At 49.6% G+C, this 12,475-nt stretch overlaps 1 protein-coding gene across 8 annotated transcripts in view; it reads left to right on the top strand.

The window, feature by feature from the left end:
- WSCD1 (WSC domain containing 1) overlaps positions 1-12,475 on the top strand; it is a 56,124-nt gene that overhangs the window by 26,845 nt on the left and 16,804 nt on the right. For 3 of the 8 annotated variants that reach the window (XM_055102266.2, XM_055102267.2, XM_055102268.2), the window contains exon 6: positions 4,345-4,666. The exons of the other annotated variants lie outside the window; for them this stretch is intronic. In XM_055102266.2, the coding sequence (XP_054958241.2) occupies positions 4,345-4,467 (123 nt within the window). In that variant the 3' untranslated portion in view covers positions 4,468-4,666. Of the gene's footprint in view, positions 1-4,344; positions 4,667-12,475 lie in introns of those variants that run through there. 8 annotated transcript variants of the gene reach the window in all.

The raw sequence follows: 12,475 nt of genomic DNA on the forward strand, positions 1-12,475 counted from the left end.
CCTTTCTGGATGCAAACTCTTGCCACAAGTGTCAGATGTTAAATTGACTTGGTTTGGAAGCCAGAAGATGCTGGCTCGGGACTTGGGGATAGCTGATGGATTTTCTGTTATTGGTGCTGACAGTGTTGGGCCGTGAATCTGATGACAGGGGCTGGAGCCACACTTGCATCTTTGGTTTAGCCTGGGCTGAGGAGTAGAGCGTGACCCCATGGAGGGGCAGGGCTAGGCACCAAAGGCCACTGACCCCACATTGCATGGTAGCTCTGGGGTGAGGAAAGTTGGTCAAGGCCAGAGGTGGCTTGCAAAAAGCAGGGCCTGGAGTGTGTGAAGCAAGGCTGGGGGAGACCCAGCAGACTGTGTCCAAAGAACATTGAGATCTCGGGCTGGAGTCAGGCAGACTCCAGATTGGGGTGGATGCTATGGCTCTAGAAATGGCCCTTGGTGGCAGTAGGCTTGGGGCTGGGGCTGTTTCACATGCGCTGGGATTGCTGTACCCTCAATGTGGCTTTGGTACTTGGCAATGTAATAGAACAGGGCTAAGGTGAGAGGATGGCCTTGGCCAGGATGATGATGACGATGATGACAATCAACAGAGGCTGCCATTCGTTGATCACTCATTCCATGCCAGGTACTGTTCCAAGCGCTTTATGGGTTAACTCATTTAATCCTCCTAACAACCCTACAGCTAGGTGCTGTGATTATCAGCATTTTCCAGGTGAGGAAACTGAGGCAGAGGGTTTGAGCCGTGTGCCTGAGGTCTCACAGCCAGTAAGTGGTGGGGTCAGGATTTGAACTCAGGTAGCTCCATAGTCTGCTGTGGGTTGAAGGGTGCAGGGGTGGACTTCAATGACAGCAGATGTGATCAGATCTGCAGGAGCAGCACAGCCATCCTCTGCTGCACCCCCCACTCCCGCGCTCCCTGCTTCACGTGTTCCTCTGCACTCTGGGGACACCTCCCTTGGAGGGGGCTGGAGAACAAGGGGGCTGGACACCTCCCTTGGAGGGGGCTGGAGGGGGCTTTCATATGTGCTTTCTTCTTGTCCAAGTGCATCCTTTGAAGTGGCTCTCCTGCGTCACCAGCATTTCCGAAGCCACAGCCAAGGATGTCTTGGGCATCAGGGCACCCACGACACAATTAAATGAGCCAAAAAGGCAGTTTGTTGATTTGCAGACATCTGGCCTGGGGACCTCCTCATGCCTTCTCCTCCTCATGGGAGCAGAGCGATGGGTAGAGGCAGCAAGGATGCACACTCAGCTGCCGGCCCTGCTGGTGCTCTCAGGAGAATGAGCCACCCTCCTAGGGCTTCCCTCACACCTGCAGCTCAGAGCAGTTCCCTTGAGAGGCCCTCTGGTTGGAATCAAAGGAACTCTGTGGTCCAGACCAGGCTGGAGGCAGGCCTCCCTTGAGCAACCAGCTTGGATAGTCCTGCTGTGTGCTGGGCATGGCACTAGGAGCCTTCCTGCGGGGGATTATCTGCTTTAATCCTCCCAGTAGCTCCCAATGGGAGATACTCAGATGCCTGCTTGCTGCGAGAGGCTGGGCAGGTGTGCAGAGCTGAGAGCCCTCAAACACAGGCACAGAGCGGCCGACTTTGCAGCCCCTGCTCCTGATGCCACACACAGCCACACACTGGCACAGAGCGGCCGGCTTTGCAGCCCCTGCTCCTGATGCCACACACAGCCACACACCGGCACAGAGTGGCCGGCTTTGCAGCCCCTGCTCCTGATGCCACACACAGCCACACACGGGCACAGAGCGGCCGGCTTTGCAGCCCCTGCTCCTGATGCCACACACAGCCACACACTGGCACAGAGCGGCCGGCTTTGCAGCCCCTGCTCCTGACGCCACACACAGCCACACACCGGCACAGAGCGGCCGGCTTTGCAGCCCCTGCTCCTGACGCCACACACAGCCTGTGGTTTTACACACTGCTGCCATTCGGCGTTATGGAAGGGGGAAGAGATGGAGAAGATGAGGAGGAAGAGGAGGGAAAGAAAGGGGTGGCCATTGTGGCCATGAGCCATTAGTGTTTCGGACTAGTTTTAAATAGGAACATGCTTACTTGGAGCATAATGAAGACGCCAAAGGGCATAGCAGGGAAGCCTTCCTCTCACTCCATGCGTTTCCTTGCCTGGATTGTCCTGGCTTCTCATGTCTACTTCCAGAGAGACTGAATATTCAAGCAACTGCATCCTTGCCCATTCTCTAACAAGCCCCGCAGCCGGGCAGGAGCTGCACCTGCCCTTCTGCACTGAACTCTTCACTGGACAGCCTGTCTCGGAGATTGTCTCACGTCGCGACACAAAGTGCTTTCTCATTCTTTTTTACCATTACACGGAGGTCCTATAATTGATTTAACCAGTTTAGCATTTCGCCTATTTCCAGCCTTCACAAACAATGCGGCAGTGACTACCTGTGTATGTACGTAAATCACTTTGTGTGAGTGAATCTGTAAGAAAAATATTCCTTGGAGATGCTGGGTCAAAGACTGAGTGTCTTTATCATTTTGGTAAACTTTGTCAAGTTGTCCTTGGCAAGGATTGTATTCATTTTATACCCCGATCAGTGATGTGTGAGGGGGAGGCAAGCCACCCTCGTAACCCTTCTTTTGTGTGTGTTGGGGGGTTCAAAGCAGCATTTTAGGCAGATGCCTCAGTTTTCTGGGGGTCCTCCCTTTGTGTACCTCATTAGGGCCCACAGAGTTCTTTCTTTTTTTTTTTTTTTTTTGAGACAGTGTTCCGCTCTGATGCCCAGGTTGGAGTGCAGTGGTGTGATCATAGCTCACTGTAGCCTCTGGCTCCTGGGCTCAAGTGATCCTCCCACCTTGGCCTCCTGAGTAGCTGTGACTACAGGCACACACTACCATGCCCAGCTAATTTTTTTGTGTATTTTTTGCAGAGATGGCGGGGGGGGGGTTCTCATCAAGTTGCCCAGACTGGTCTTGAACTCCTGGGCTCAAGCAATATTCCCTCCTTGGCCTCCCAAAGTGCTGGGATTACAAGCATGAGCCACTGTGCCCGGCTGGTCCAGAGAGTTCGTATTTGTGATTACAGACAAGAATTTAAAGGCTTATAACTCTTTAACTTGTATTTTCAGCCTTCCTTCATATTTACTGGCATAAATCCAGATTGCTGCAGTTTCACACTGGAGCATGTGCCAGAAGATGCACGCAGGCTCTTGGTGTCTTGTGCTGTCTCACCTCAGCACCTTGTCCATCTCCCCTCACGACGCGTTTCAAGGACAAGTTCCCTTCTCTGCTATGGCCGGAGCAGTCGTGAATTGTTTGGGTCAGAACTACATGGAAAGGGCATCCAGGTTTCTCAGAAACAGCCTCTGTCCTCAGCACTCACAACACTGGAGCCAGTGCTGACACCTGATCCTTATCCGGGCTGCCTCTGCGTGGTCAGATGGGACTGGGAGGGTGGTGTTTCCTGAGTTCCATTGTTTAGGGCTGCAACATTTGCAGCTGTGAGGAACAGAGTCATCATTTCCAGCTTTAAAGTTTAAAGTGGGTATTGGCAGCACATATTTAGTGGGACTTGGCAAAACGCAAATGCTGAGACGGTGGGCACAGCCAGGGGCAGGTGACTCTCACTGGTGGCAGAGTAAGGGCAGTGCCTGAAGAGGGTGAAGAAGGCTTGGAAGGAGGCTGAGAAAGGAAGATGGTTGCAACTTTTGGGAGGGGTTGGAGCTGGAGGATGTGGGGCAGTGTTGGCAGGTGGCTGAGGGGATTAAGGAGTGTGTTCCAAGAAGAGGCAACTGCTGAGCAGGAACCAGGTGGCAGGAAAGCAGCCCAGGTGGCCCAGCATTCAGGGTTACTTGGGGGACTGTGAAAGGTCAGGGGGTACAAATTGCAGAGGGCTTTGTGATACAAGAGTTATTAAGAAGTTATTTTAGGCAGATAGTAAGGTTCTGGGTGGAAATTTTCCTGTAATAAGAAACAACCCCCAAACCATCTCTTTTCTAACAGAAAGGGCGGCTTAAAGGGCCAGGCACGGTGGCTCATGGCTGTAATCCCTGCACTTTGGGAGGCTGAGGTGGGCGGATCATGAGTTCAAGAGATTGTGACCATCCTGGCCAACATGGTGAAACACTGTCTCTACTAAAAATACAAAAATTAGCCAGGTGTGGTGGCGCCCGCCTGTAACCCCAGCTACTCGGGAGGCTGAGGGAGGAGAATCGCTTGAACCCAGGAGGCAGAGGTTGCAGTGAGCCAAGATCACACCACTGCGCTCCAGCCTGGGCGACAGAGCAAGACTCTGTCTCAAAAAAAAAAAAAAAAAAAAAAGAGCAACTGGGTTCACTCAATATGGTGATTCCCACTGTCTTTTCCTTGTTACCAGGTGTACCGAGTGTCATGGCCACCTCCAGATAACACCATGTGTTCAGAACATCATGATGACCTGCATTTGCATATTAAAGGGCTAAGGTGGGAGGGCCAGGTTTTTCAAGGGCTACGTAAATGACACACCTGGTCGAACCAATCCCCTGGCCTTATGGAACTCAGACACTGCCTCCTCCAGCATCCCAATATAAGCAGCCACTTTTCCGCTGCACACAGGGTTTTCTCTTTGTTCAAATCCCCCCTCCCTCTGTCTCTGTACGGGGAGCTGTTTTCTTCTTCCTTCCTTCTTTCTTGCCTATTAAACTTTTCACTCCTTAAAATCACCCCACATGTGTCCATGTCATTTTATCTAAACCGGCACGAGACCAAGAACCCTGGTGTTCCTCCAGTCATCAGAGCCATATCGCCTGAATGCCTGCCTCAAGGTTTAGACTTTTTTCAGTGGGTGGGAGGGCGCTACTGTTGGTGTGGCAGGGAGGGGCTGGTATGGCTTGTGTGGCACTTTATAGCTGCAGGTAGGATGTTCTGGAGCACGGAGAGGATGAGAGCTAATAAAGAAGGGAGTAGGTCTAAGAGACACCACAGGGTTGGAATTCACAAGAGAGGATGTGGGGGCATGAAAGAAGGAGTGGGAACCCCCAGGGAGGAGGATGAGGCATGGATGGGTTTGTGGGTGAGTGGGGCAGCTGACCTGTCCAATGTGGGAGGGAAGTTCTCCTTGGATCCTTCTGGGGTACAGCATTTCTCAGGAGTACCCTCAGAGATGCCTTGGCAAAGCTGCCACAGAAGTCGACCTGTGACCTGGTTCTGGAGTTAGGGATTTCAGGTAGGGCAAGAACAGTGCCCTGGATGTCATGCCTTTAAGGAAAACCACCATCTGCCCAACGGAGCGAGCCTTTGGCTCCCAGATTGTCCATCCATTCTCGCTTGTCTCGCCCGTGGATGTGGGCGTAACTTGAACTCAAACCGTCTGTACTGTTAGCCCCTCAGCTCTGAGCTCTGCAGATGCCCGGCAGGGGTTTTGCTGGAATTCTGACTTCACTCTAGAGCAGGGGTTCACAGCCTTGGATCTGTTGGCATTTGGGGTTGGATATTACTCATGTTGGGATCTGTCTGTGCATTGTAGGATATCTAGCAGCATCCCTAGCCTCTACCCACTAGATGCCAACAGCCCATATTCCCTCAGTGGTGACACACAGTCCCCACACATTGCCGTATGTCCTCTGGAGGGTAAAATCACCCCTGGTTGAGAACCACAGCCCTGGAGAGCCACCTGAAGATGCCAGGCAGCCATGCCCAGTCATGGCCCATATCCCCGTGGGGCTGAATCCCGGGGAGCAATGGTCTCTTCCAACCATTGTTGAGGATGGAGAAGCAAATTCTGCCTCTAGCATTGAGGTCTGATGGATGTGAAATTGGTTGGAAGTTGATCTGACCCAGACCTGCAGAGGCCAGAGAACTCTTTGCAGGGAATGGTATCCTCTCTTCCCTCCTGAATGTTGAGGGTGGCGAGAGAGGTGAATCTGGGGATGTCTGGCTGTATTTGCCTGCTCTGAAGTGCCAAGCACGTCCTCTCTGGAAAGGCCAGTGGTGTGGAGGCTGCCTGGCAGTCCCGGTGGCAGCTTTATCTCATCCTAATTTGGCCGAAAAACAAGCTCAAATGTCCTATGATGTGGGAATGGTTAAATTATGCCACGGCCATACAGTGGACTATAATACAACCATTGAAAATGTTTTCAAAGACTTTGATGAAGGAAAATGCTCACAGTAGAATGTTAAATGGGGCAGAGCTGAGCCTGGGGGTAGGAAGCTAGGGGCTTAATTAGAGCTGGCCGGGCAGTGGGGCTGGGAGCAGCAGATGTGAGAGGTGGGGCTTGGAAACAGGAAAAGAGGAGGGGGTTCCTTGTAGTGCCCCCACCGTTGAGCACCATCTGAGGCTTATTTGTGGCCCCAGATAAAATGTCTACTGTTTTTGCTAGTTCGCGAAAATGGATTTGGGGAGCTCCAAGAGTGTAGTTTGACAGAAAAAGAACATTCCAGGTGATATCCGCATCTTAATGATCTGACTCTCTGCCAGCAAGAGGGAATTGACCAATGTAATGTGTTTTTAAAGCCCAGTGAAATGATCTTGTCTAATTTCCTGTGATCGTATGGAGATGGAAAGAGACCTGCTCATTCTCAGTCCCCTTCAGGATCCTATTGGCTCCTTTGTTTCAACGCAAGGCAAGAGTGAGCAGGGGGCAGCTTCGATATTTGCATTGCTACCAATTCAGATCTGGGGTAATTAGTTTTGTCGCCTGATATTTGTGCTCAAGTAGATAGGCCATTTGTGGGGGTGCTCCGAAAGGAGGCTGATGAGCGAAATCTAACACCATCTGCAAATAGGTTACTAATGTGGGGCACTCCACCGGCGATTATACCTTGTGATGTGAGGTTTGTTCTCCTTTGTTCTCGCAGCTGCTCTTAGTGATTCTACTGATAAAGGAATCACAGGGAGAGGAGGAAGAAAGGTGTTGAGCTTTCTTTTTCCCCTCTTTTAGCCTCTTTTGGGCGTCTAAATTCTTTACGCGTTAATCACCTGGATGTTTTCCCATTGACATTTCTTCTAAGTTTTTTTGCTTGTTTGGCCATTTAATGGTGGTGCTCACCTAGCCACCTTTCAAATGGAAAAGCATGCATTAATATGGAACCTGTTTGTTCTCAGCTGGGCAGCTGCTCTTGCAAAATCCACTTGGATTCCAATAGATTCGGTCTATCCAAGGTAGCCTTATGGTCTCCATGGGGCACCCAAGTTCATGTCTTTGCCAAGGGTTGGGTCTGTAAGAGTCTGGGTTTTGTGAGCCTTGAGAATAAGAATTTTCTCTTTGACAAAATGCTGTAGTCATTCCAAGAGCTATTGGATATGCTTTGAATTGCTTATAAAAAGTCTGTAGTAAACCTGTTGATAACTGTACTCTCTGCGTATCTTGAAAAACACGTATTGTTTGTTTTTCTGGGGGGTTAACACATATCTATTTTAGAGAATTTGAAAATTTTCCAAGTGCAGAAATAAAAATAGAATGCACCTGTAACAACTAATAACATTGAACATCTTTTTGGTCTTTTGTTCTAGGTGTATCTCTGCGTAATTTGTTGTATAAACATTGACTCATTCCTTCTCACATTTGTTCCTTTTTCTCACTGAATGTGTTGTGAGCATTTTCTTTCACCGTGCTATGCCTTATCACTTATTGGCATTCTGTCCTCTCTTGAGGGACATTTAGGCCATTTCCTTTCTTTTTTTTTTCTTTTTCCTTTTTGCTGTTATAAACAATGCTGCCACAAACATCCTTGAAAATAAACCTTTGAGCCCATTCATAAGTATTTCATTGGGCTATATTGGCAGATAAGGAATTGCTGGGGCAAAGGATAGGTACATTTTATATGAGCCCTTTTAAGACTTTTTATACATTTTGGGAAGTGTGTCTTCTAGCCTCATCCTTCTGAAGCTGGTAAAAGGGCTTTAGAGTTGTGGTAACCTGGGTTCATATTCCTACTCCGCCACTTTCTCATTTTGTGATCCTGGCCAGATCACATAACACAGAGCCTTAGTCTTCTCGTCTGCTAAACGGGATGGGTGGAGATGAAAGTGCCTCACCAGACTGTGATGAGGATTCAGTGACTTTGTGGGCACTAACAGTTTTGTGATTTATGTTTTGGGGTGTGTCTGGAGTAGCAAGTGTCCCAGACAATGCTTATGATCATTGTGATTATTCAGTGTCCCCTAGTTGTTTCAGTGTGCGGGGGATGTTTGAGAAACTTCCTGGGATGAAGAGCCAGTCCTTTCCCAGGTCAGTGGAAAGCCAGGTACCTCAGGATCCCAATGGTTGGGCGGTTCTGAGTCACACTGTGTTTCACAGACTCTTCTGTCTGAAGGATGTTTGTTTGGCTTTGATAGGGATGGTGTTACCTGGGGTGGTTGGTGGGTTAAGTAGGTCTGCTGTCTGGGGCTGAAGTCTTCAGAGAGCCGTCTGCCCCTGGAGACATCCCACATCCCACAGGGCCCCCTGGAGACACTCTGACATTTGCCACAAACAATCATGCTTGGCCTGCTCTCATATGCATAGAGTGGATATTGCAGCCTCTGTGTTGAGTGTGTGCTACAGCGCGCAGAGAAGGGGACTGGTGAGTGCACTCTTTATGTGGAGAAAAGTGGATGCTGTGGGGGTGGGAGGAAGCCCCTGCCTCTGACGCCATGCATTTGCCTCCCCTGGACTCAGCCCATCCATGCTTACTGAGTATCTACTCTCTGAAAGGCACTTCAAGAGTATTTCAATCCCCAGATCCACCATATGGATGGAGGAACCAAGACTCAATTCAGCTAAATTTAAACTCACACCTATAGACTCCAGAGCCTGTGTTAGCCCATTTGCATTGCTGTAAAGGAATACCTGAGGCTGAATAATTTATAAAGAAAAGAGGTTTATTTGGCTCATGGTTCTGCAAGTTGTATAAGTATGGCCCCAGCATCTGCTTCCGGTGAGGCCTCAGGAAGCTTCCAATCATGGTAGAAGGTGAAGGGGGAGCCAGCATATCTCACGGTGAGAGATGGAGCAAGAGATGGGGAGGAGGTGCCAGGCTCCTATAAACAACCAGCTGTCCGTGAACTGAGAGCAAGAACTCCCTCATTCATTACCAAGGGGATGGTGCTAAGCCATTCATAAGGCATCCCCACCCCTATGATCTAACCCCTCCAACCAGGCCCCACCTCCAACATTGGGGGTCACATTTCAATATGAGGTTTGGAGGGGACACACATCCAAACTCTATGAGAGCTCTTAGTCATTAAACTGCCCCTTTTACAGATGATAAAGCCAAGGCTCAGAGATGCCCAGTTGCTCGTTGGCAGTCCACGGATGGGATTCAAAGCCCACAGTTCCTGATGACAAGCTTTGGGTTGGTTCCACTCCCAGCATCTGCCTCCCCAAATCACAAGGCCCCATTCTCAGTTACAGCATCACTGGACAAGTTTTCAGCCAACCTGACATATGCCTGAAAGCAAAAGTCTGTCCCCTTTGTCCCCAGTCCTTGAAGTCATCTTTGTGGGTGTCTTCTTTCCTTTTTGTACCTTGAATATCCAGATCTGCCTCTGGAGTGAAGGGAACTGCTCTGGAGGCAAGAAACTGGCAGAGCTAACCTCCATATTGGTTTGCAGATTTCACTGGAAACCCAGCACATCCATGTATTTGCCTCTTAGGAGTTGAGCTGTGTTGATGTGGCAAGGTCCTGGACTCGGAGTCCAGAAGGCTGGCTCCTTTTCCCACTCACCTGGCAGGCTGGGCATCCTGGGCTGTTCACTGCCTACCTCCGAGCCTCAGTTTCCCCTTCTGTGATCCCCAAAATCTCTGTCATTCTGTGTAACCCTGGGGACCCTAGAAAAGTGCTCAAGGAGGACTGAAGATGGAGGAGATGATGCCGAGAGGGGCTGGTTTGTTATAGAGGTCCCGCCTGGGACCTTGCTCCTTACCTGGAGGAATGTTCACTCCTTGACCTAGTGGCCACAGACCAAGCCTCCCGCATGTGGATCCCCGCCAGCCCCAGAGCCCTGCCCTTGCTGAGTCATGACCTTGCTCTAGGCTGAATGCCCACCCATACCTCAGCCCAGCCCAGCACTAGCCCTGTGTCCAGACCGACCCAGGCTCAGGCTGTAGATGCAGGATCAGGATGAGGATGCATATCTTTCTGCCCTCGGACACAGGCTGAGCCAGCTCTTTCTTTAACCCCTCACCTGTCTGATTGAAACAATCCCAAATCTATCTTCTCACTTTCTTTTTTTGCCTTGTATTCTTGGATCCTTTTTTCCTCTTCTTTCTCTCACTGAAGCGCCCTTTCTCTCTCTCACTGAAGCATAGGGTAGGGTGCGGGGAGCAGGGAAGTTGGCAGAGAGATAAGATTCATCAATATTTAATTTTTATGGAAATCATGTCCTAGAAATCCCCAAGGGGCTGAAAATTGTTCTGTGTTTTCAGAATCCAGTGATGTTGCTGGAGCGGTGATGTTGTAAATAAAACCACATTACTGTCTGCAGCTCTCCTGTCGCTCTGCAAACACCCGGAAACTTGACAGTTTAATCCACTCAAGGAAGCAAAAAGGTTCGGTTCACTGCTGGGGGCAGCCCATTCTCCAGTCCTGGGATATAAGATTGTGGGGCATCAACGTCAGTGGGGCTGTTACTGCTGGGAAGGGAGACGGAGCCAGCGTGCCTTGAGTAGATTTACCATGCTGGTGGATTTTTTTTCCTCGGAACAGGAATCCCAGGACAGCAGAGCCCCCTCTGGGCTTTCTGATATGGGGAAGATTTGCTTAGAGATAGCGGCTTTTCTTTTCCCTCATGCCTGTGGTGCAGTTAACCCAATGACCAGCAGAAAAATCAGACTCAAGTTAGTTTCCAGCAGCTTCTGGTGCAATTGGGATTTGGAAGGGACATTCATTTGCTTCTTCATTCATTCACTCATTCATTCATTTCTTCATTCATCAAACATTTATTGAGCATCTGCCATGTGCAAGGCACTTTTCTAGATTCTGAGAATATAACGAAGCACACAAAAAACACAACAACCCTGCTTATGTTCTTGTGGAAAGAGGCAGACAACCAACCAGGTAAGTAAATTATATAGTATGTTGTATGGTGATCTGTGTCATGGAGGAAAAGGAAGTAGGAATCATAGGTGTTTACCCATGAGAAATGCAAACTTTTTTGGACCAAAAGGCTTGCACAAGAATGTTCAGAGGAGCATTATTCACAATAGCTAAAAACCGGGAACAGCCCAGATGTCAATCACTAGTGGATGAATCAACAAACCAGTGCATTCTTGGATGGAATACTACACAGCAATGAAAAAGGAATGATCCACAGACACAGATAACAACATGAATGGATTTGACAAATGTTTTTCTGAATGAAAGAAGCCAGGCACACAAAAAACATGTGCTGGGTGATTCTATTTATATGACATTCTAGTATAGATAAAACGAATCCATGGCGATAGAAATCTGAAAGGTGGTTGCTCTGGGGAGGGAAGGAGGACGGTGAATGGGGAGAGGGGCTTCTGGTGTCACAGATGTGCTGCCTGTCTTGATTGAATGGTACACCTGGGATCAGAGCATATCATCAGATAGGTTATTACACAAAACTGTAAAGCATGGTGAGGGAATAGCCTGTGCTGGTGATGGTGGGAAGAGTTTGCAACTTGAAAAGGGGGTGGCCAGGGAAGGCCCCACAGAGAAGGTGACTTGAAGAAAGTGAGGGAGAGAGCTATGAGGGTATCTGGGTGAAGGGCATTCCTGGCAGGGGGAACAGCAAGTGCAAAGGCCCTGAGGTGGGATCATGAGTGGAGAAGTCAGGGAACAGCAAGGAAGCCACTGCATTCATCAACTTGCTGCTATGAGAGAGTGCCACAGACTGGGCAGTGTAAACAACAGACATTTATTTTCTCATTCTGGAAGCTGAAAGTCTGAGATCAAGGTGTCAGCAGGGTTGGTTTCTTCCGAGGCCTCCCCACTTGGCTTGCAGATGGCAGCCTTCTTACTGTGTCCTTGCGTGCTTGTCCCTTGGTCTGTGTGTTGGCTGTATCCTAACCTCCTCTTCTTGTAAGGACCTTTGTCGTATTAGATTAGGGCCTACCCTGATGGCCTCATTTGAACTTAATTATCTCTGTAATCCCAGCACTTTGGGAGGCTGAGGCGGGCAGATCACCTGAGGTCAGGAGTTCAAGACCAGACTGGCCAACATAGTGAAACCCTATCTCTACTAAAAATACAAAAAGTAGCCAGGCATAGTGGTGGCTACCTGTAATCCCGGCTATTCAGGAGGCTGAGGTAGGACAATCGCTTGAACCCAGGAGGCAGAGGTTGCAGTGAGCCAAGATCCTGCCACAGCACTCCAGCCTGTGCAACAGAGTGAGACTCTGTCTCAAAAAGAAGAAGAAGAAAAAAAGATCCTACATCCAAATAAGGTCCCATTCTAAGGCCCTGGGGTTAGGACTTCAACATATGAATTTGGGGGACACAGTTCAGCCCACAGCAGCCGGCATGGACAGAGGTACCTGAGACACAGATGGGCCGCCGCGTGCCGTGGACATCCGGGCTGC

Source organism: Pan paniscus, chromosome 19 (genome assembly GCF_029289425.2).
Source record: "Pan paniscus chromosome 19, NHGRI_mPanPan1-v2.0_pri, whole genome shotgun sequence".
Lineage (NCBI taxonomy): Eukaryota > Metazoa > Chordata > Mammalia > Primates > Hominidae > Pan > Pan paniscus.